This window comes from Daphnia carinata, chromosome 6, assembly GCF_022539665.2.
Source record: "Daphnia carinata strain CSIRO-1 chromosome 6, CSIRO_AGI_Dcar_HiC_V3, whole genome shotgun sequence".
In the NCBI taxonomy this organism is placed as follows: Eukaryota; Metazoa; Arthropoda; class Branchiopoda; order Diplostraca; family Daphniidae; genus Daphnia; species Daphnia carinata.
In genome coordinates, this window is record NC_081336.1 from 6815230 (window position 1) to 6840083 (window position 24854).

Consider the following 24854-nt stretch of genomic DNA (forward strand, 5'->3'; position numbering starts at 1 on the left):
TTCCGTAGTCAAAGATTATAACAAACTTGCATCATGTATTAATCGAATGTCTCGTGATTTGGTACAAAATGTACATGTTATGAGTGCTTAAGGGAGGGGGGGGGGGGATTGGGTCAAAACACAGAGAGTTGTGTACAATAGCCGGATCATTGGGTTCAACTCTGACAAGAATCCTACCGATTATGACATTTGTTTTTGTCAATACAAAAAACAAAAAACAAAAAAAAAATTCGATTAGACTGCGTGTGGCACGGCGCGCTAAAGTAATGTTGCGGTCAAACTACAGCTCGCCCGAAGCTCGAACGAGACCTAGGGCTTGCATTGGAACCTTTCGGATCTTCCGCAGCTCTCGGTTTTGCATATTAACGGTACCAATATATATAATATTTAATATAGTAGGTGTTCGGCATGCTTATATCACTGTACAACACAGAATTTTTTTTTTTTTTTTTAAGGGGGGCCGCATCAAATTTTTGACCTTCATTCCCAGCGTCCAGTTTCGAAAGTCGCCGTTACAGCTGAGATCACGCAACATCCGAGTCTTATTTTTTTTTTTTTGTTGTTGTTTTCCCCCGCTCAATTAAGGAGAGAAACAATTCGCACATAAACAAAAATCACAAGCAACTTGAGGGAAGAGGATCTTCGCGATCCCGCCAAAATACAATTCTTTTTCAAATACCAATGGGGAGGGACGATAGAAACTGAAAAGAGAGGAAAGACATAAACAAACAAAAACAAACATTTTCTGTTTTTATACAAAGAAGCTTAATTTAGTGGTCGTCAAATAAACGTGCGCACAAAAGGGTGAACACCAGTGGGGTTTTGGATTTCTCTCGTTTTTTTTTTTTCATGTAAACAGGCCGCCCACTAGATGGCGTTCGGCCACAACAGCCGAGCCACGTAGGTTTGCGCCAGCAAATATGCTTTGTACTGAGCTCTGACTTAACTTTTTTTTTTTTTCTTTCCGTCCCAACAATTTCTCTCTTACGATCTTCGCATTCAGAAAAAAAACAAAACAAAAGGTGATCGCGTTGCGTTTCGATTCCCAGTGACAATTGGATAACAACGGTACTTGTCCTCTTAGTCAACACACCGCGACAGTTTAAAAAAAAACAAAAAAAAAACAAACAAGCTATTTCTACTTAGGGTCGTGTTTTTCGTTCCATATGGACACACACAAATATGGCGCCAATTGACATTCAGAGGGGGTGGCGCTGTCCTTCCAGCCTTTCATTAAATCACGCATGATTATCACAGATTTCCATCAGCAACGGGTGGCCTTCATTTTCAACTCTTGCATTACTTCATTATTCATCATCATCAATTCGTTTTTTGTTTTTTTTTCTATTCATTTAGACAGTATAGTGGATGATCTCCACGGGCTGAGCTCCGCGTAGTGGATGTGCCAACGTGGTCGTCAGCTGTGGGTTGTGTTCTTCGAGCGAATGGCCGGCGTAGTAGACGACCAAGTCGTTCAAGGTGGGGAACAGGAGGTAAGGCTCCGTGAAGCCGAACCCCCTCTCTGACCGGTGAATGAGAATGTGGCCGACGCCCTTGTCCACTTTGCGATAGGCGATCGACAGGGCAAAGGGGGCGCTGCCGGCCGCGCTGCGTCGGATCAAGAACGTGCCGTCCGCTTTGTTGGCCAAGAGGCGTTCGGCATCGGGACGGGTGCAGTCCGGTATGAGCCAGTACTGGCTGTCTGCGTGCATGTGTAACGGGTGAGCTTGTCCAGCCGCTTGGCAGGGCACGGCTTGATGCTGCTGGACGGCCGCCACGGCCGCCGCCGCCGGAGGCGCTGCAACTTGCTGAATCGGCACTACCGATATAGGAGCCGGCGGCGGTCCGTCTCCCGTTCCATCGTAAGCCTTGTTTTCAATGCCCGTCGGCATTTGGGCGACACCCGACGACGACGACGACGACGACGTCGACGAAACGGAAACACTAAACGGCTGGACTTCTTCTCCGTTGCTCATTCGATTGGGCTGGACTTCGGCGTTCTTGCCGTGACGCAAGAGCCACATTTGCAGCAGGTCTCTCGTCTTGCACAGCTGGTGCAGCTCGGGTTTCAGGGCGTTCATCTCGCGGTCCAGATTGCGGCTCAAGACGGCCTGGACGCGCAGATTCTCCTGCAACTCTTGGCGCGACTGCTTCAGCGTGTTCATGCGCGACTTGAGCAGCTCGTAGTTCTCCTTCAGGCTGTGGATCTCGTGGCGGTGCGCCTCGCGCTGGAACTTCTCGTGCATGTGCAGCTGGTCTTCGAACATGGCCACGGCCTCGTCAAACGCGTCCAGCGCTTGCTTCTTCAGCTGGATCTCCTGCGAGCAGCGCGAATAGTCGTCGTGATACTGGTCGTACAGACGCGATCGGTTCAAATATTCGTGATGCACGTCTTCCAGCCGCTGTCTCATCTTCTCCACGTCTCCATTTCCGGCTTCCACTTCTTCCGCCTTTTTTTTTTTTTTTTTTTCAAATGAAAACAAAATTTTTGAATCTTATCAAATTAAAAAACAAAAAAAAAAAAAACAAAAAAAAACTTACGTGTTGGAAACGAGAGACTGGATAAAGGAGCTTGACGTCCAGCGTGGGATTGTACTGGGACAGGGAGACGGATCGGTAAAAGTGGATAAGTTCCGGAATGGAACTGAAGCGGTAAGGTTCGGAGAATCCATAACGGCCTTGTCGGCTGCAGCAAATCTTGATGAGTTTGTTGGATCCGCCTTTGCGGAGTGTCAGGGTGTACTCGCCGGCTTTGGACGAGGCGTCGCGGACCAAGAAAGTTCCATCGGGCGTGTCTTTCATCAGATCGTTAACTTCTTCACGGGTAATATTTCCCCAATACCAATCAGCTTCGCTCAATGGGCGCAAGTCCAGCTCGCTGGCCGAAGGAAGCGCCGCATTGGCATCGGCGTTGGGCGCATTTTGCGACGTGGGTCGCAGGTGGTTGCGGGGCGGCAACGTCGGCGCCGGGGCAAATTCGGGCATCGTTTCGCCCCAATCGCAGCGAAGTAAAAGCAATTCCAAGACGCGAACGTGAGCCTCTGCGTTATGGACAATTTGTCTGGAACATCAATAAAACAAAAATAAAGTTATTATTTTTGTGATTTTCGATGTGTGTTTTTAAAAAAAAAAATGGAGTACATGATGCGTTCCCACGGCGGCCGCAGGAAGATGTGGGCAAACACTTGAATAATGAGGGTAGGAGGTTCGCAACGTCCTCGGCCGTGTTGCCACTGGCACAGTCTGCAAATGTGAGCCAGTAGATAACGAAACGTGGCCCGATGAAGTTCTGGAAGTTGTTGAACGAGACGATGCAACTGGGCGGCGCAATAATCGTCACGACTGATCCCTTTTTTCAAATCCAATTCGAAATTTTGTTTTTGAATTTCTTTTTTTTTTTTTTGTGTGGAAATGGACCGATTCGTCCCACTTACTCGATGCTTCGATGAAAGCGTCGTACCACTGCGACGGAACGAGTGGATCTGGCAATTCACGCAGCAATTTTTTCAATCCGCTGGCCAAGACGTGAGGTTCGAATACGGACAGATCACCACCAGCACCTTCTTTAGCGGGGGAAAAACGCAAATTAAATTTGACCAAAAAAAAACAAAAACAAAACGCGATTTTAAAGGCACAAAAAGGGACGAAAACAAACCGGGATCGTTGCTCAGTTGAAGGCACAACTGCGCTATAGTCTCAGCCGTGGGAGTGGTCGTCCTGTAGAGACGATAGAGATCGAGACTGGGTGTGGTAGCTGCACGTTGTTCAATTTCCTGTACGAGCCGCAAAACCACAGACGGAACAGACGACGAATCGCTGCCTGTAGATAGTCGACATAACGCCACACCGAAAACTGTAAAGAAATTTAAAAAAAAAAATAAGATTTCAATTTTTAATGGCCATTTTTTAAAAATTTCATTCCACAATCAAAAACGAAACCTGTTCGATTATGGAGCCGATTGGCCCGTTCGGGCAAGCCTTGCAGACAAGCGGGCAGTCCGGTTGCGGAACATGTACGATGGGCAATCAGTCCACACGCTGCAAAGAGAGAAAGAAAGAAAGAAACAAACAAAAAAATTTATGAAAAATCAAAAGAATTTCAAAAATGAATTAAAAAAAAAAAAAAGAAAAAAAAGAACATCGAAAAGGGAATGTGCAAACTAAGTGCTCACAATGACAGATAAGTCCTTGATGTAAAAGTCCGCGTAGAAATTTGTGGCACTTGTCGCAGCGCTCCAGCGACTGGAAACTGGACTCAATCATGCGGTGAGGCGGACTAAGAGCCGAGTGAGAATTGGAATCGGACTCGCTGGCGTTGGCCGACGCGGCCAATAATTCAGACTCTTTGCTGGCCGAACGTTGACACAGTTCGTCGATGCAGACGAGGATGGCCCGTTGGTGAAACTCGTCCTTGACCCCCATATTCTGAGCAAAAAAAAAACAAAAACGAGATGGGCACACAACAAATCAATTCCAATTTCAAACACAACACCCCCCCCCCCCTTCCAAACAGATTCAAACACAGTTCCAGCTAGCCGGACCAAATAAGGATACACGAGCCAGGCAATCACACACACACACAAGGCAAGGTCATCCAATGAAGCACACACACACACATAAAAAAAAAAAAAAAAAAAAAAAAAAGAGAGAAAGAGAGACTTATAGCGTTCGTCCAATCACATTGACACCCCGCCAAAGGAAAGAGGGGAAATCATTCCCCCCCCCCTCTTCTCCCAACGTCCGGAAGAGCCACGCAGACAAGCGTCCGGAAATGAAAGTGTATGGTCTTTTTTTTTTTTTTTTTTAAATTATTGACGAAGCCATTTTCGAAAATCAATCATCTGTCTATTTTTATTTTTTTATTAATTTTTTCCCTTTTTTTTTTTTTTCTTAACTATTCAAGTGAAACTAAAATGTTAATTTATTTTTATTTTTCCATTTTTATTTTTATTTTTTTTTTTATTTCTTGGCAAACCGGTCGGTGCGGATTAGCTGGCGCACGAACCGGTGGAAACCAGTTAACTCTGGTTTTCTGGTGGCATGTTGCTATTCGGCGCAATCGACGGTGGAAGCCACTCTAGGACGATATCAATCAAGAGAGTGAAACCTGACAGATGTGGTGGCTATAGGAGTAATCAAAAATCCTCGCATTTCACCATTTCGTTCCTAGTGCCCCCCTCCCCCCCGCCACCTTTTTTTGTTTCTTTATTTAAAACATACAAAAAAAAAAATAAAAATAACTTGATTTATTTACTTTCTCTTTCTCTCTTGTCTTTCTATTTATGATTTGAAAAAAATTCGTTTTTTAAAAAATTCCTTTTTTTTTTCCTTTCCTAGAACGGCCAGTCATTCGATGCTGGATAAACTCAGCTCTCTTCATCGTTAGGCTTGTTGATTTAAAAAAAAAAAAAAAAAAAAAATTCTTAAGCTCTTGTTATATTTTAAAAACGGGCCAATCGACTATTGGAGGCCAAACGCCGTTCCAAGTTTAACGATGAGAATCGATCGGATGTAACACGAAAAAAAAAAAAAAAAAAAAAAAAAAAAAAAAATAGGAAAAACTCCCACGCCAACATTCTTGGCCCATAAGATTGTCGTTTAAAGCGCACACGCACACCACACACCAAAAAAAAAATGGTAACGTAGCAATTCCCGAGATAAAAAAAAAAAAAAAAAAAAAAAAAAAAAAAAAAAAAAAAAGCGGGTCACGAAAAACAAATTCCTACGGACGTTTGCTCGCCATCTTCCTCGTGTTGGAACTCTCTACATCGATCTCGTCAAAGCGGAGGGACTGCGCGATATGCGCGCGCGCACGTCATCAAGACGGGAACAATTTTGGCTCCACGTGTACGACCCCAGTGGGTCGTACAAAGGCACGTCGCCAAGATGCACTTATCAATGAATTGTTGGCAAAAAAAAAAAAAAAAAAAAAAAAAAAAATAAAATAATAATAATAATAAATAAAAGAAAAACTCGAAGCTAAACAACTTCGGGATAAATGTGCAGTTGATATATATGAACGGGCGTAAATGCGAAAAAACGAGAGGATGGCAAGAACACCCCAAAAGAACAAAAGATTTGGGCAAAATAGATAGGACTTCTTCTTTTTTTTTCTTTTTTTTTTTTTGACACAAAATGCAAATGAGTGCGACGACGACGATAGTCCCATAAATACGATCAAGGTTCTTCTTCTCCCCCCCCCCCTCCCCCCTTTCAAGATTTATAGCAAAAGGCTGGTTGTATTTATATACCGGGCCTGTGAGCTATCAGACCAATGCCATCGGATAAGAAACAAGACAGACGGTTGCCAATAAATCCCACCAATCTACGCACTCAATGAAGGCGTCCATCTCTCCTTCTCTTCTGCGATAACGCCAAAAAAAAAAAAAACAAAGAAGAAAAGAAGAAAGAAAAGACGGGTTGGAAAATTACCGTCAGTTTGTCCTTGTCCAGACTGAGCAAGTCGACGCCTTTGATATCTTTCGACCGGAAGAGTTCAGCGTAGCGGTAGAGGTTCAATGCTGCCATCCATTCCACCACATGAGTCGACGTCCATTGGCTGATGGCCTACACATCATTTTTTTTTTTTTTTGCCACCAAACAAAATAAGAACAAACGAATTAAAAAATACAATACACATTTAAAAAATAAAATAAATAAATCAAGAATATAATTTAAAAAAATAAAATAAAACGAAAATGGGTCCACTTGAAACAATCTACCAAGGATGACGGCTAGACGATAAGGAAGTTGCCTTCAAGACAATGTGCGCCCTTCCCCCCCCCCCCTTTACCCAAAAAAGGATCGCGACACACATTATGAATTGATTTCTATGGGTGACGGAAATCAACGAATCTAAAAAAAAGAAGGTCGCATATCTAATAGAGGAAGCCAGTCTCTTTAAATCAAATAGAAAAACAGCACGAAGGCCAGTTTCTCTATTTTTTTTTTACGACTGTTGGGTAAGGGAGGGAGTTGTGATGTACTCGCGGGCCGCCGCGTACTGCACGCACAATAAAATCTAAAAAAAAAAAAAAAAAAAAAAAACGGGCCGCCAAGAGAAAGGGAAAGTCCCGAAAATAAGAAGAAGAAGAAGAAGAAGAGCGCCGGCCAAGTAAGAAAGAAGGGTCGGACAAGGCACGTGGAGGCCCCGATCGATTTCATCGATTTTTTCTTTTTCTTTTTTTTTTTTTTTAACATTGTTTGAAAACGGGTAGAGGGGGGGGAGGGAAAAAAAAAAAAACCCAACAACCCCACCCTATCTTGTGTGATTTGACATTCTAACTAGTCCGGACGTGAAAAGAGAAGCTTCGAAAATGAACCGTTCAACAATAGATGATTTTCTCCTAACCCCCCTCTCCTCCCCTCCCCTTTCCCTCACCCCACCCCTCCACTACGGGAAAAAAAAAAAAAAAAAAAAAGAGGAAGGATTGGGAGGGGAATTTCCGGGATTTCTTTTTTTTTTTTTTTTATATTTTAGGCTCATAAAAGTTCAACTACAACGAAGCCGTGACTGTATGGGATTATCTGTTCGGACGTGATGGCATTTTTCGGTCTATCCGTTTTTTTTATTTATTTATTTATTTCCAAAAAAAAAAAAAAAAAAAAAAAAAGGCCGAGGTCACCTGGGCCGAGGCCGTTTTTTTCTTCTTCTTCTTTTTTTTTTTTTTTTTTTTTTTTTTTTAATGTTATTGTGGGAACAGAATAGGCAGACGATCCTTGGAAAAAGAAAAAAATGTTGTCGAATCATTAAAAAAAAAAAAAAAAAAAAAAAAGAGAACCCCGTGCCGAATTGAAGAAAATTGGCACGTTGTCCAATCTCAACAGACGTCACACGAAAGTTCGTTTCTAAAAAAGAAAAACCCTAAAAATCCCGCGTGAATATCGCGGTATTTTTCACACTTCATTTCGCATATTTATTTATTTATTTTTTTCAAAAAGCCAAACATTTGCAACTAAAATTTTCAATGAATTTTTCTTTTTTTTTTTTTTCCCCAATCTGAACGAGAAACAAAAAATGGCTCATTTTTTTTTGTGTGTGTTAAAAGCGTAGGTCGTCCACGTCCAAGTGCACGGGTACCTAGAGACACGCGTTACTAGGCGCCGCTCCCGCAAAATGCTGCCTTGCCATTGGCTCCGTCCTCGACCAATCGTCTAACGGATCGATGTTTTTAGCTTATGGACGGGAGAAGAGGGGGGGGGCGCTACGGGAGGAGGAGGACTGTGAACGAACGAGCATAGCACACACGGCGGGCGGTTAGACGCATCGCATAGTATACGTCCCCCCCCCTCTCTCTCTCTCTCTCTCTCTCTCTCTCTCTCTTTCCTCCTCCTACTCTCTTACTTGAGGAGGGGGGGGGGAGGAGGTCCAGCGATTTTTTTTTAGCAAAACATTCATCACCGGGAAAATGAAACTAAAAAAAAAAAATAAAAAAATGGCCAAGGTTATACACAAACATACACACAGAGAGAGCGAGAGAGCATAACAACATTCGTTCTGTGTTGATGGTGTATATACACGGGCATATTTATCTGCGTCTATCTGCGAATAATATTTCGCCCGTGCTAATTTGCGACTTCCCAACAGTTAAAGAAACCCGTCCCTCCCTCCCCCTCCCCCTCCTTTTTTTCTTTTAAAATTTTCGTTTGACGAATTCCCGTCCCCAATCCGGAGGGGGCCCGTGTGTTTCACACGTCCGTGACTCGCCGGAACGGAGTGTGGCCGTCCTTCACTGTCTTCGAATCTATGCCAAAATTTCCAACAGATTTAAAGCTCTCCACGTGGAGAGTTTTCCTTTTTCTTTCTTTTTTTTTTTTTTTTTTTTTTTTGTATTTTATCCCGTTGCTCTCAAAAACTACATCCACCGCAAAAAAAAAACAAAAAAAAAAAAACATATGAAGGGAGATTTGTGGGTAGTTCGCCTTCAGACTTTTAAACTGGTTTCGGCAACCTGTTTGGGTACAATCGAATTCAAAAACTATTTTTAACACCTTCTTCTTTCTTCCCAGGAATGTCTTTATAACCAAAAGCACAAACCATTTTTTTTTTTTTTGTTTCTTCGTCTTCGTCTAATGCACAACGAATACATTTGCATTCCCGCTCCCTTCCCTTCCCCATTTTTCTCTCTCTCTCTCTCTTTGGCCTTAAAGCAACGGGTTTTTTTTTCTCTTATTTTATTTTACTATTATTCGTGTCACGCAAAAAAAAAAAAAATGAAATGAAATGCATCGGAAACCAAAACGTTTTTTTTTTTTTTTTTTTTTTCGCAGTTGGTTTTTTTTCAGCTGATGCGACCAAGTGAACCCCCCCCCCCCCTCGTCTCTCGGCCATCTCCTTGTTTGCGTGTAATGCAAGACGGCAACCGACGTCATCACACGTTTTGATCTCGATGATCAAATTGATGACCAAGTCCGACTCGAATCATTTCTTTTTTGTTTTCTTTAAATGGTGTTACTTCACACACACACGCACGCAGTAATAAGCAGTGTGTGTGTGTGTGTGCAGAAAGAAATTGAAGCTGCGAAAAAAAAAAAAAAAAAAAGAATCTGAAGAGCCGGAAAATGGTTTCTGATGATGGAGCAAAGTATTGCGTTGCCATTGTTTTCGTTTACGATTTTTTTTTCTTTTTCTTTTTTTCCCAGCGCGCGGTTTCAAACTACTCACGCACAACTAACCAATCGAAAACGGCCAAAACTGAGACAAAAAAAAAAACAAAAAAAAAACTATGACCTTATTGGGTGACAAGAAAACACAAACACACACACACACACACACACAACAAAAGAAAAAAAAAATAGCTTTTGCTAACAATCAACTCGTTGACCCTCTGCGGACTTGTTACTCAGCCATTCTTTTCTTAGTCCCCTCGAGCGTTTTTTTTTTTTTTTTTTTTTTTTTTACGAACATGAAAATTCAGAAAGAAAAAAAAAAAAAAAAAAAATTCGTACGGGAGTAGAAGGAACGAAAAAGCAAAAATTGCACGGTCCCCACAAAAAATAATCGTGTCAAACGACAAAAGAAGAAATGGCATGACTTATAACCCCGCAAAACTCGTTAAACCCGAATATGCCTCTGTTTTGCGCCCGTTACCCGCGGATAAATATAGTAGGCTCCACCGTTGCCAAATTTTCTCACTTTTCCGCATGGCCTTTTTTCTTTCTTTCTTTTTTTTTTTTTTTTTTTTTTCACCTCACCCAATAAAAAATCGTGAAAAAGATTTTTTTTTTTTTTTTTTTTTTTTTAAACGTGCCGAAATGGATCATCTTATCTTTTAAAAGGTAAGATAAAGTGTGATTAGGACTGTTTGAGGACCTTGGACGGAAGACCTTCAACATAGAATCGATACCCCGTTCAACCCAAACGATCGAAAGAAAAAAAAAAGAAAAAAAAAGAAAAAAAGAAATCATGATTTATGCATCCTTTGTCTCCCCATTAAAATAAAATAAAATAAAAAAACTAAAGCGAAATTGATTTAAAAAAAAAAAAAAAAAAAAAAAAACGGATGCTGGGCGGAGATGCGAAATGAAATTTAAAAACAAAAAACAAAACACAAAACAAAAAACAAAAAAAAAAAAAAAAATAAATAAAAATAAAATACAAATGAAATAAAAGAAGAGAAAACTCACCACATCCTGAGGCACTGTCTGTGGTAGGGTGGGTGATGGAACGTCATTGAGCGCCGCTTCGTTGCTGCCGGTCGTGATGGATGAGACGGACGGACAGCATCCGGCCTGAGTTTCGTTGATGGCCGTGCCGATGTAGCGGGCGCAGGCTTGATGATAGACGGCTTGGCATTCTGCAATGGATGAGAGCAAATTGCAGTCGCAGCAGCAGGTGGGCAAACAAGCGCACAATAGACGGCTGTAGGGAGCCGGCGGGACTACGGCGACCAGCGACGGCGCGGCAGCGGCCGAGATTTTGACGCGGGCCAGCAAGACGGGCGCCGAATCGACGGGCGGAGTCGGCGGATGCGAATGGGTCGGATGGTGCGAGGGCGACGAGTGCCTCGACACCAGAGACAAACTGGCCGATCTCGGTCGGGCCAATAACGACGCGCCATTTTCAAAGGGCTGGCCGCTAGAGGCAGCACTGGCCACGCCGGCCGTCGACGCAACCGCTATAGACTGGACTCCGCTGCCGGAAGCCGATTTCAAGTAATTATTCTCATCGGCCAATCTGGCATCGAACGCGTGCTGTCCAGCAGCAGCGGCGGCGACGGCAGCGCCACCGCCGCCGCCACCGTGCTGCTGCTGCAGTAAGGCGAGCTTATAGCGTGTGATCTCCGAGACAAAGAGCGACGACGAGGAGGAAGCGGTGGAGGAGGAGGACGGGCCGCGATTCACACAATGATCGTCCATTTCTAGAGCTAGTGTCAGTGTTGCCAAAGAGGGTCCAGCTGTTCCAGCTCGTCCCAACGCTCCGTGACTGAAGCCGAGCTGGCTGGAACAACTCAGGGCCGCAATGGACATAGCAACAGGGGACTCGACTGCTGCCCAGTCCCGCTGCTAAACAACACTCTCGCCTTTAAAAAAAACCCCCAAAAAAATTCAAACACACAAAAGTCTCGTGCGTTTTTTTTTTTTTTTGGCTTTTTTATTCCACGGCCAGCGCAAAGTTCAACGCGATTATCTTTCCGACTTGTTGCCGCGCGAAACAAAGGCAAATGCCAGGCACTGACATAAAAAAAACAAAAAAAACGATGATGATTCCCGCACGGTGTACGTATAAAATCGTAGACTGAAATCATTTGATTTTCACTCGCTTTATGCCTGCAGGGCTTACCGGCACACTTTCTTTCACGCAGTTGCCAGGGGCCCCGGTTTAACACAGGGCCTCGGCGCACACACACGTCCACATACACACATAGATATATGTATGTATGTATATGTATATGTATATATATATATATATATATACACACACACACACATATACAATCCGCTTAGCAACAGCGCGCGGGCCTCGGCCGGCCCTACGAAATTGCAGTAGCAGCACCTATCGTGCGCTCTCACCAACTCACGTACGGTTCTATATATTCACGAGGGTTATACGCGCGCGCACACACACGTACGTACAGTACGAGGGAACAACTTAAAACGCATAACAACGCGCACACACACACACACATACACACACACACGGACGAATACCGAAAAATTCCTCTTGATTTTCTTTTTTTTTGCCACAATTTCGGATTAGTCAAGTTTCCCCCCACCACTCGATAATGTATTCAGCCAACGTGAGAGCCTCGTGATTTGCCGTCCAACGAGCTCCCGCCAATCACGAATAAAACCAAATGAAAGACGTGGGGAAATGTGTTGGTGTTTAAAGTAGTTTTTCTTTCTTTTCTTTTTCTTTTCGAAATGTTTTCGAACGCAAAAGAAAGAAAAAAAAAAAAAAAAAAAAAAAAAAAAGACGTTGATATTTTTTTTTTTGGGAGGGTGGAGAAAGAGGGGGGGTGCGAGGGACTAGTTGTTGGTGGACCGGCGGCGGATCCCAGACTGCTGGCAAACCTCTGTCATCTTCACGAATATCAACCGGTTTCTTTCTTTTTTTCCTTTTTATTTCTCCTCCCCCCCCCCACCCCTCTTCCCTTGCGCTCGTTTGCTTTGGCTCACGAACGAAAGCTTTTCACGCACTGCGGCTGCGCGAGATCTCACCGCCACCTAGCGGCAGAAATTGACAAGATTTTTTTTTTTTTCGTGTGTGTGTGTGTGTGTGTTTCGGTCTCATAATTGCAAAAAACCGTACGCGGTTAATGAGACACGGCCTGATGGCAATGCATTGGCGCATAAATTTCTATCAACAATAATTTAAATAAATAAATAACCGGGATGATGTAATTTCCTTTAACCAATGATTTTTTTTTTTTCCCAAGCGAATTGAGAGTCATCAAAAATTGACCTCGTCATTCATTCGGTCATCAATCAGAGCGCTCTCGTTTGCACACGGGCTTTTTTGGCCGAAAAAAAAAACGATCGGATGAAGAGTTCATTCATAAGCGAAACGAATGACCTCTCGGTTAATGGCTCTGCCGCAGATTGCCAACCGGCTCTTAATTCCTAATGGTGCGGAGGTGTAAGGTAACACCCAATCAACAAGCAATCAAAAAAACATTTCAAATTCAATGATGTAAGTCGATTCGCAGAACTGCCATGCCCCATCTTTTTTTTTTTTTTTTTTTTTTTACAATCGACGACGTCTCCGGATCATCACAGCCGCTTTTGTTTTTTTGGACAGGTAGCCCGAGCCGAATTTGATTCTGCCAAACCCATTAATAATCCATTTCGAACTATATATATTCAGATTTCTCGTCTATCGCAAAATTTTCGTTGGGCCCAATTAACAAATCATGTCATTCACCTGTGTTCACACGATCCTAACTATCCCTCCCCCCACCAACTGTCGATTAGATCAATGTTGCTGGTTAGCATTTCGATATTGATATCGAGTACATTGGAGGTTGGGGCGGGACTACACCACAGTAACGAGACCGACCCACAAAAGAAAAAAAAAAAAAAAGAGTTCGTCGAACTGAGTCAAACAAAATGGACAAGGTAAACCACCGATAGAAAAACGATACGAAATTTAAGCAAAATCATTTTTTTTTTTCAAATAATTTCAAAGGGAACGAGTTCGTTCAACAAAAATACGTTTGCGCAAACTGGTTGAAATAAGAAAATCCCGAAAGAGTCACGTCGTCGTACTCGGCTGATACGACAAACACACGGAAAAAAAAAAAAAAGCAAAGACTTAACATAAAATGAAATAAAAAAAAAAAATCCCGGGGCTTAAGAAGTAAGACCCTGATCTTTAGGATAAATGAAAAAAGTTTGCCCCCCCCCCCCTCTATGATTGGAATCGTACGGAGAATCGACGTACCTTTACTACAGTCATTAGCGATTGACGTCACGCACCCAACATTTCTGAATAGCCGGATGATGGCCGTCTGTTTTTTTTTTTTTTTTATTATTATTAATATTATTTTTCAAAATAAAAACGCATCAAAAATAAAGAGACGATGGTGCGCAACCCAGAAGACGTTGCTATCCGCTGCCATTAACAACAACAACACATCCTTATGTTTCCTGTCTCTTTCATTTTTCTTTCCGAACGAAACGAGCGAAATATATAGGAAGAGTAAAAAAAAAAAAAAAAAAAAAAAAAAAAACTATCGTTTTCAATCCTCAAGGTCTTCGAGTAAAGAAATCTGCTTCCTGGCTACACAATGACCAACGGGTGGGTCATTGGGTTCGTTCAGACTAACGCAATATGCAACTGTTGGCCGTGCGCTGTGGTTGCACTCGACAACAACGAAAAAGAACAACAAGTGAAGGGAAACAGAAAATCGGTGTGTGTGTGTGTGTGTGTGTGTGTGTGTAAATACGGGACTTCTTGTCCTACGAAAAGGAAAGAAACAAACGGCGATTATTATCTATTGATTGCTCGTGAAACAAGCACAAAAGAGACAGTTTTGGTTATTGATCTCCGCGTGTGTGTGTGTGTGTGTGTGTGTGTGTGAGTACGTACGCACAGACACACACAGACGAACAGAAAGACATTATGGGATACGATTTCTGCTTCCTTTTTTGGCTAATTTTTCGGAGCTATTTGCCGTTTCCTGGGCAATACGAATTTATTGAGATGATGTAATTGCACACTCGACTTAGTTATCGATCAATTACCTTTCCCGTCCGGCAGTGGCGCCGCAAAACGATCTCCCCTGTGTCTTTTTAAAACAAAAATGTTTCAAATTCCTCCATCCCAAATGAAAGTTAAAAAAGAAAATGAAAAAAAAAAAATTGGATCACTTTTTCTTTCACCCCTTTTTCTCACAGCAAAAAAAAAAAAAAAAAATAATAAAAATTAAAAAAAAACTTGTTGGATGTGCGCGCGCACCATCCTTTGTGTTCGTCTGCTAGCGGGTGAGCGTCGTTCGTGAGTTTGGTCGGTAAACACGGGCCGAAAAAAAAAGAAAGAAAAAAAAATCTATTAATACGCGTGAATATAAACTGGATCCTACGAACCCAAACCACCACCACCCCCCCTCCTTCCCACCACCCAACCCTAAATACTTGTTTGTATTGTCTCTTAGTTTTTTTTTTTTTTTGTTACGTTATGAATTTTCATCACATCGTTTACTTCATCTCTCTGTTGACCGTTTGGAGAGAAGAGAGAAAAGAGAAAAAAAAAAATAAATGAAAATTGGATTAGACAAAACGTCGACCGAAAATAGATTTGATCGCTAGCACGTCTTACGTAAACTCGCTCCTTACGATTAACATACCGTTCGCTAACCCTGGGAAAAAAAAAAAAAAAAAAAAAAAACACACACGCGCAATGTTTGTCTTTTTCCTTCGAAAAATGCTGCAACCCCGAATTGCGAGCTGTCCGCCGTTTCACGGCAAACTAGTTTACCCAGTCTGCGTGACGCCTTTTGTCCCTCTTTTTTTTTTTTTTTTTTTTTTTTTTTTGCATACCCAACTCGATAAAGGAGACTTGGCGGTCGTGCATGACCGCATACACTCGTCTTTGAACCCACCCCTTGCTCCTTTCACTAACCGCTAAGTTGCACAACCCATTTTTTTTTTTTTTTTTTTTTTACTTTCGCACGTTTCTTTCTTTTTTTTTTTTTTTCGTTTTCACGTAAAAACATTTAAACAGCGAAAATAAACGCGGGGTGCCATCAACAAATCAAAAAAATCAAAAAAAAAATCAAAATACTTTGATTGATATACAATTGACAGAGGAGGTGGGAGAGGGGGTGGGGAGGAGGGGAGCGTGAAAAGGCTGGAACCCCGGTAAGTGAGCAGGTTCCGGGCCCGTTCTTGTGTCACTTCCCATTCTCGGATGATTGCGGGGCCCGACTCGATATGGACGTGTGTCTAACACGCGCCGCTTTAGACACTGGATTCCGCCGTGAAATCTTATATTACATACCTAGGCGCACGAGTCATATCATTCGATCTCGATTTCCCTTGGACAGAAAAATTCTTTTTTTTTTTTTTTTTTTTTTTTTTTTTTTTTTTTCGTGTTCCACGCAATCCCCCACCCCCGAAAAAAAAAATGGCTTCTTTACGGTGGCGTGGCCACCCATCATTCAATAGAAAATCAATAAGTTTTACCTCTGTCCGTTTAGAGACTCTCTCTCATTTCTTTTTTTTTTCTTTTCTTTTTCTTGTGTTCCAATCTAACTATTCAATATCAAGATAAAAAAAAAAAAAAAAGCCATAAAACGTTGGAGAGATATCAATTATTCAATGCGATTCACGTACGCACATGACCAAAAGTCGGCGTCCGAACTTGATCCAAAATGGAAATGCCGTCCGACTGCCCCGTTGTTACCAAGGGCGCACACAAATTCTGAGCGAAACTCGTTACCTTTCCCCCCCCCATCTAAACTGAAGCATTTCTAAAAACGCCAAAAAAAAAAAATTTAACGCATATCATTTCTCATCAGATTACATCCATTCCCAGCCCCTCCCCCCCCCCAAAAAAAAAGGTCAATTAAGAAAAATTAATAATAATAACGCAACGTAAATTAGAAACGAAACAGCAGGAAAAAAAAAATAGAGGGAGGGAAAGACCAATCAACATCAAGTTCTTCTTTAAACCGACCATAGAGAGACAAAGCGCCTTATAACGGAGCGTGACGTCACGCACGTTGTTGTACACACACACACACATACGACACACACAAAGGATTCTCAAATGGCTTAGCAACAGTCGCTCAAGTCTCCACTAGCCGGCCCTGGCCAGACAAAGGGAGACTTCGACTGGGCTAATGATTACGCATGAACGTGACGTAATGCCGACATGCAAATAAAAAAAAATAAAATAAATAAATGGGTCCGTTCGGTCATAAATAGTTTTTCAACTCATTTTTTTCTTTCTTTCTTTTCTTTCGAGGACTTGTCTCTTCTTCTCACGATGGCGTCGCTCAAGACACTCCACGTCCGCTTCCTTGTATATTCCCAAGCTCAGCCCCCCCCCCTATCCTTTCTCCCCTCGTCCCAGTCCTTTCTTTTGAATCCGCCAAGCTTCTTTTTTTTTTTTCCAAGCCCAAAAAACTCACGCAAAGGTGACATTGAGGAGAAAAAAAAAATACATTTATGCACGCCGGGAAACACCCATAGCAACAGGCCGGCATCCTTCCCCCCCCCCCTTCCCTAGTTTTTAAACAGCAGCAAACGACAACAAGTTCCGTAAGAAAAAAAAAACGTGAATAGCTTATTGTTCTTCCTTTCCGTTAAATTCTTTTTTTTTTTTCTTCTTTTCTTTCCCCCATTTCTATCCGAGAGTCTAATTTTGTTTTTCTAAATTGAATTGCGACACGAACGAAATTGTTTTTAATGCACGATATTTTTTTAAAACGACAAACGGCATTGGTACGGCATAACCACCTGGACGAGTTTATCGTGTGTGTGCACCGGTTTGGAAAAGATAAACGAAATAAAAAAAATTAAAAAAAAAAAAAAGGGCTCACAAAAAACAAACATGCCAACATCTGTGTCATTCGATCAGGTGCCTTTCGCACACGCTACCGATGGTAGAACGGCACAAAAGGGGGGGGGGACGGGGGGTGGCGGAGAACACGTGTGCAAGGCGTGTTGTTAATGCGAGAAACGGTTGACATCTATCGAAGCGCAAGATTTCGCTTCTTTTCACGAAGACATCACGTGATGGGAAACCATCCGCCGCGCCATCATTAAAGGCACACACACGCGCAGGATTTCCGCTGTGAAAATAATTCACCTGCTTTCCTCACATTTTGTTTTTAAATTACAAACAAAAATATATATTAAAAGAAAAAAAAAAAAAAAAAAAATTTCTCCTCCCTGGATGGAGCGACGAATTGTTCCAATCACTCACATAGCTGACACCTCCTCCTCTCTCTCTCTCTCTCTCTTTGTGTATCGCATTTTTTTTTTCGTAAGGGGGGAAGGGGTTTCCGTTCGCATGGTCAAATAGACGGGTAAAAAGAAAGCGAGAGGCTGGCATCACTCAACACAAACAAGAACCGAAGAGGATAGACACACAGACACAGAGAGATCTCCGATTTATCCCGCGGAGAGAGAGAGAGAGATATAGAGAGAGGAGAGATGGGATTTTCGGACCTGCTAATTCAACGAAATTGAATCGCTCCTTTGCGTAAAGGGGAAACGGAGAGGGAGAGAGAGAGATCACCGTGGAGATGGGAAACGTGAACATGTCAAACGGTATTCCCACCAACTAACGTCGCACTCAAATTGCCCCCCTTCATTCCCACAATACCAAAAAAAAAAAAAAAAAAAAATGTTTAGACTTACCATCGCATTTCACGCCGACTTTGCCGCTTCCCCACACGAAATCCCGGCCTGTAAAATACACAAAAAAAAAAAAAAAAAAAAAAATCAGTTAGGGGTCAGTGATTGAACATAATGAAACATGAAATAAAGAACGGCGTAGAAAGTAAACGAGATTATTGGAGAAAAAAAAAAAAAAAAAAAGAGGCGACATTTAAAATGAGAATAAAGGGGCCGACACACAAGAGGTTTCTTTTCCACGTGTAGGCCAATCCCCATTGATTTTGACGACTGCAACAAGTGACGTCATCAATTTGAAGACGAAAGAAATGACAAAGAAGATGAACACAAAAACGCATTGCGCATAACTTGGCGATGGAGAGAAGCGGGAATAACAAATTCCCGAAACGAATCCAACGTTGACATCATATCGACGTCCGGTGTAGCGTTTCCCTTGGCAAAGCAAACATGCCAAGCCGAATCGGATGTCAGAGCAATATGGAAAATGGGGGGGAAAAAAAAGAAAAAAAAAATGTTCCAAAACCTCTTCTAATATCTCGGTTCTCCATGCTTCTGTCCGGTTTTGCGTTTTGTTGATCCTACGGCTTCATAGCCACGTGAAAACACGCAGCCTTGAGAGTTAAGAGAGAGCTCATTCATTCACGTTGATGTGTTGAGAGAATCTTGTTCCAGTTCCAACACACATTCTCCGATCGAGTGAAATCCTCTGCTCCCTAACAGAGGGCAAAAACATTTGCTACTTTCGTCTAGTGTTTAAATTTAAAAAAAAAAAAAAAAAAAGGGGGCTTTCGGGATAAGCAAACAAGATGCGCAATAAGTTCTGAGTCATTTTCACGCTCTCATTTATGCGGGGCTCGTCAAATTTCCGACACCAGTCATCAGAAAACCACTACCATCTCGATCCTTTTTTTTTTGAAAGAAAAACTTCAACATTTTGTCGAGGGGGAGGGAAGGAAAAAAAAAAATTAAAATAAAAAGAGATCAGGGCCAAAAAGTTCAACTACGCATTGGCAACTCGATCGATACAGATTCCGAGAATGAAATATGGATTATCACGATCGATTTTTATTCGCCAAAATCTTTCCGCACTATCATAAAGGGCATTTAAAAACAAAACAAAAAAAAAAAAAATGCATTCCTGCGTTTTCATCATTTCTTCTTTTATTTATTTATTTTTACTCGGTAGACACAAGGACGAGCGCGCGCGTCTTTTTAATTTTTAATGCAACATTATGTTCCTATCATTATTGAAAGCCGTTAGCACAGAGGCCCACATTTAGCGCTGGAAATCTCGTAAATGGAATCAATACGTTCAATGTCTTATTATGCCAAGTCAACCGTCCAATTAGGGCACGTGGAGCGTATTGTTGCCAAGGGGAAATCGGTACAAGACGTACGTACGCTAAAAAAAACCCCCACTAATAATAAAAATTACACACACACACAGGCGCACAATAAATTGAAGCGGATCGTGTTGTCTGAATGAAGTTGCTGAAATAGCTTTTTTTTTTCGCGATGATTCATCATTAGGCAGACGACCATATCGACCTCAAATCATCTCGTAGTTTATACAATTAACGTGTCACGATCCCCCCTCCAAACAAAAGAAAAAGGAAAAAAAAACAAAAAACAACAACATCGTATTGGGTGGCATCGCTTCTTTTCGTATTCGAAAATAAAAAAATTCTTTGAATGTGCGTGACTACCTGGTTGTCCGCATAGCAACAGGCGGGTTCAGTTTCACGCGATGGCGGGTCCATCAAGAACGCGCAAGGTCCTTGATATGGTCGAAAGACAAGTAACCTCATCACGAATTCATTGTGCCACAAGCCACTTTCTACGAAGAAAACGGTTCGACAACACCTCTCGCCCCCCCCCCCTCCCCTTGCAGCTCGGCCAATCTCAAAATAGCCACAACTTGCGAATCTACGAGATATTGCCCCATATTCGTTCGTTTCTGGATCAAGTTTGCGTCTACAGACCTCCGACAAAAGCTTTTCGTCGAAAATCAGTTCAAGAATAAAAAACAAAACTGGTTCCCATTAAAAAAAAAAAGAAATGATCATTTCGCCTAACGAATGATCGCTTTGGTGAGTGCCTTTTTTTTTTTACATAACAGGACAAACGCGTGAAAAAAGAATGAAACCCTTTTCGAAAGAACGAAAAATCAATTGCGAATTCAAATGACCAAGTACGAAAAGATTATTATCACGTTTCTTAATCTCTGACATTCTCCCTGCACTAATGAATTTCGCCGTGCAATGATTGGGAGGGGGGGGGGGAGCAACTAAAAAAGGGTATCGATCGATCCCAAACGCTAACCCCACTCTCAAATGACCGATTGCAACGAGACCATTCCCGAAACACTTTCTGTTGCTGCCAAAATCTCCCCCCCCCCCCCCCTTAAATTTTCGAAAAAAAAAAAAAGGACGAGGCTGGATGGGGAGAGAGAGAGCGAGAGAGAGAATTATGCATGCAAGTTGACGACCCAATCATGGAAGTTGACGTTAGGAGACGGAAGATTTTCGCTTTGCCGATGAAGTCAAGGGACCGGTATGAAAATTACATTCGACTCTGCTAAAGGGGAGGGGGGGGGGGGGGGCGGGCTGTATCGGATCGATCCGTTTCCCAGCAACTTTTCTCCCTATCCTCGTTGAGTGGTGTTGAAAAGTGGCTGTTATTTTTTTTTCTTTCTTCTTCTTTCTCTAAGGTTGGGATCTATTTTCAGTCGTCGGTTGTTGTTGTCGTCCGTCTGGGGGGATTTTTCATCATTTGTAATGCGTCTGCACGACTATCCATCGTCACGAACGTGGAAACAGGATCATTATTCACTCAAGAAAACCCATTTGAGAGATCAAAACAACTAACTTTGGCCGCCGCTGATATGCAAAGTTTGTCAAACGCATTCACTATGCGAGTACTACAGCCCCCCCCCCCCCACCCTCCACAAGAGATACAGAGGACCCTAAAGGAAAAAGAAAAATTCTGGATGTCATTCCATCATCGCAGATGTTAATCGGCTGTGTTGGCAAACCATCCAGCCCTTCTTTTTAAGAACACCCAGCAGCTGGTATCAAGTCTGGATTAAGACGTCCGAAGTGTCTCCTCCCCATCCATTTTCGAGGACAAAAACGACAGAGAAAACAATGTGTGTGTGTGTGTGCCTTGACCCTTTTTTTGTTTCGTTTTTCTCCCTCGCGCGCAACGCAAATAAGACAAACGTAATTTCTAAACTTGAGCTCGCAACCAGGAACCAATGTCAGGGGTAATTGTCCGTAAAAAGGGCTCGTCAATTACTATAGCAGCCGGATAACAAATGATTCTTGGCAGTGCCATACTTGTTTTTCTCAGCGAGAGAATGCTAAGAAAAAGACGGTGGGACGATAAAAAAGAAACCATCACGAGGGTGGTTGATGAGCTGTCAGGAATAATAGTTCCACGAACAAGGGGGGGGGAACAGTTCCAGTGTCACGTAAACCCGTTGGGTTAGAGTGCGACCAGCGAGGGGGCACCAAAATTTTCGACAATCTTTTTTTTCGATCACACCTTTTGTGTCGAAAAAATGTCACGGAGAATGTCACAATGAAACAAAAAAGGATCGTATCGACACCTAGTGGCCGCTGTACTTACAATGTGAGCATACGATGGGTGTTAGAAAGTAGACTTCGACGAATCTGTGTTGCTGACCGGAATGGATTGCCGGTTGAGGCTGTTGCATTTGGCAACCCGTCCAACGGCGTGGGGGTAGGCTAGGAGCTGAAAAAAGAAAAATGGAGAAAAAAAAAAAAGAATTAGAACTGCGCCACAGTGGAAATGAGGTCAATTCCGCAAAAGAAAATGAAAAAAAAGAAGAAGCGTGAAATTTATACAAACGCAACTGAGCAAATAAACAATGGGATAGTTGTCAGCCAGCGGACGCTATGAACTATACATAAACTCGAGCTTCCTAACCGGTGGAGAATGCCTAACCGGTGGAGAATGCCTGACCTTGTTTTCTTTCTGTTTGTCTTTTTTTTTTGCTAATTAAGCTCACAGCTCTTTAAAAGGAAGGAATTTACGTCGTTTTTGATTTGTCCGTGTCTGTTCATGATGCCAAAGTCTACAAATTTTAGCTATTACATCTATGCAGAAAATGTGGCCAAAATAATGTCATACTCAAAGGGAAATACCACAATTCTTCAAACACGAGGAGCTTCTTTTTGGAAATTTCTTTACCGTTGGCTAAATTTAACATGCAAATAACTAAGTATAATAGTTTTATCTACCTGGAGGAAGGGGAGATCCTCCATATCCTGAATCGTTGTAATCATCAAGTTTATTCAGCAGCTGACTCTTCACTGGAGACCCTTGGATTCTGGGATGCATAACAGTGGGCTGGATATCAGCTTTTTGTTCCAGCTCACTAAGATAAGACACTGAAATAAAAAAACAACAATTGATATCAAAGCAATGATGAGTTAAAATAAAATAATTTTTTTACCAGGATAGTAGCCCTCAATTCCAGTACGTTTGTTTTTACCCTTTACCCAGCCAGGGGCTTCAGCATTCAACAGCTGTGAGATTCCAATTGGTACTTTGATAATGTCATTCACCATCAAATCCAACTGGGGATCAGATTCACTTTTAAATGCATAAATCACCAGGTACTCTTTGACACCTTCCATTTTTCAAAACGACATGTCTAGCACTCTACTTCAGTGTTATCATGGAGAAAAAAAAAAGCACTAGCCACAGTTAAGGCGGCATCTTACATTTGTCGATTTACACGTAACGTGATTTACTTCACTCCTAGTTTTCGGAGGCTGCTTCAGTTAAAGATAAAAGCAACACGTATGGCATCGGCGACAATAAAAAAATGCATGATTTCACTGCATATTTGAATGATTGAAACTTTAAAGCGTTAGTAACAACACATGCAACGCCATGTTTCTTGCTCGACGTTGCCAGTTTTACAACCCACTCCTCTTTTATTTTATTCAAATGAACCCCCTCCCCCCTTCTCCCTCCATCACCACTTTAACTAACCACTCAGCACCCACGTTCGGAAATTCAAAAAAGTTGGAAAATCTTAACGAAATATGAACTGTCATGAAATGCTAAAAAATTTATATGATGAACCACCAAGAATAATTTTAAACAGCGCCGTTAGATATACTGTACGTAAAAAAAGTAAAAAGATGCAAATGATTCCAACTTTTTAAAAAATCTATTTTTTTTTTCTTGGAATTCGTCTAAAGTCGTGAAAGTGCACTTATGTTAAACTCTTCGTCGTTTACACTAAGTGATGTTTTTAGTCAACTTGAATTAAGCTTTCGCGTGCAAGACAAACTTCCAACACGAAACAGACGAAATAACCATGTTAGTTGTGTTCTTCTTTAACACTGCGTTTTCAATGAACGTAATGCCCAAACACAGAGGAAGGCAAGCAGATGGTAGCAACATGAAACTTGTTGAGAAATTCTTTGCCAAAGGCATAGAGATACTGCGCAAAATGACGAAATATTCTTACCAGCGAACTGATATTTGAAAAATAATCAAATTTATGTCCATAGACCACCCTCGCCGATCGGTAGAGTCTGAATCCAACACGATAACAAAGATGGTTCCTTGTTTCCAATTACCGGGTGCAGTATGGTAAAAGTTGTTCGCCTGTAGAAGGCGTCTGTACAGCGAAAAACATGTCATACTTCATTAAACGAATTCAGCATGTAATTACTTAACTAATCAAACGACCTTGTTTGGACGAGTCGGTGTTATTTTGTCTTACTACACGTTGATTAACTGAGCCAAAGATATGTAGGGTACAAACGTCGGATGGACGTATTGTTAACTATACTCAAGAGTTTCAAGGCCATGTTTTCCTCAACAAATGGCGATTACCGTGCAAAAGTTGTGCAATAGTCTCCATAGGAATGCACAACGAAGGAAAGGAGAACAAAGGCAGAAGGTCAGTATGACAGTAGAGCCGGAAAGCCAAACGATATTGCGTCGAAGGTTAAGCAAGAATGGTAACTGTAAGTTTATGCACAGACGTGGAAATTAGATGTCTATCAACTTCTGAAATATCACAGAGAATTTGCAATTCTCTTTTTCACCTTCTTGGAAATAAAGTTAATGTCATTTTTAACTCGAGAAAGCGATTGATATTTCGGCACTTGATTTGATGTTCTGTCTTGATTACGCGACCAACAAGGACTGACGATCTATTGCTACACACCAGACGTAGGACTATGGAGGAATGACCTGTTTCGACCCCGATTCCAAAGACATTTTGATTTTCTTAACCGCATTTCAGTTTCAGTCTTTCATTCGGAATCCAAAAGATAATTTTTGTAATGTTGATTAGCACCAAATAGACAGAAAAATCAATTCCATAGATTCGAAGGTTTTGAACGTCGTGTAACAGTTGCATAGTTTGAAATGAAACGAAATCTTACTCATGAAGAAGAACCCTCACGTCAAAGGGTGGTATGTACTCTATACATTACTTTTTACGTCGGCTATTCATGTTTCAATGCTATTTCACACCATAAGCTGTTTCAAAAATT

General features: G+C 41.9%; 2 protein-coding genes across 4 annotated transcripts in view; both read right to left on the minus strand.

Moving 5' to 3' along the window:
• LOC130702390 (4'-phosphopantetheine phosphatase-like) overlaps window positions 1-24854 on the minus strand; it is a 68921-nt gene that overhangs the window by 24832 nt on the left and 19235 nt on the right. The window lies entirely within an intron of this gene.
• On the minus strand, window positions 16-23300 carry LOC130702342 (uncharacterized). Of its 3 annotated transcripts, XM_057524018.2 has the most exons (13): window positions 22787-23300; window positions 22572-22721; window positions 21937-22062; window positions 18310-18357; window positions 10627-10796; window positions 6433-6567; window positions 4173-4425; window positions 3940-4038; window positions 3656-3853; window positions 3435-3563; window positions 3142-3349; window positions 2542-3061; window positions 16-2450 (listed from the first exon to the last, which is right to left on the minus strand). In XM_057524018.2, exons 1-13 carry the CDS (start codon window positions 22968-22970, stop codon window positions 1353-1355), a joined length of 3318 nt encoding a protein of 1105 aa, XP_057380001.1. In that variant the 5' UTR covers window positions 22971-23300; the 3' UTR covers window positions 16-1352. The 3 variants fall into 3 exon arrangements, with proteins under 3 accessions (XP_057380001.1, XP_057380000.1, XP_057379999.1); XM_057524017.2 differs by lacking the exons at window positions 18310-18357; window positions 21937-22062; window positions 22572-22721; window positions 22787-23300 and having other exon boundaries at window positions 3435-3560; window positions 10627-11741; XM_057524016.2 differs by lacking the exons at window positions 18310-18357; window positions 21937-22062; window positions 22572-22721; window positions 22787-23300 and having other exon boundaries at window positions 10627-11741.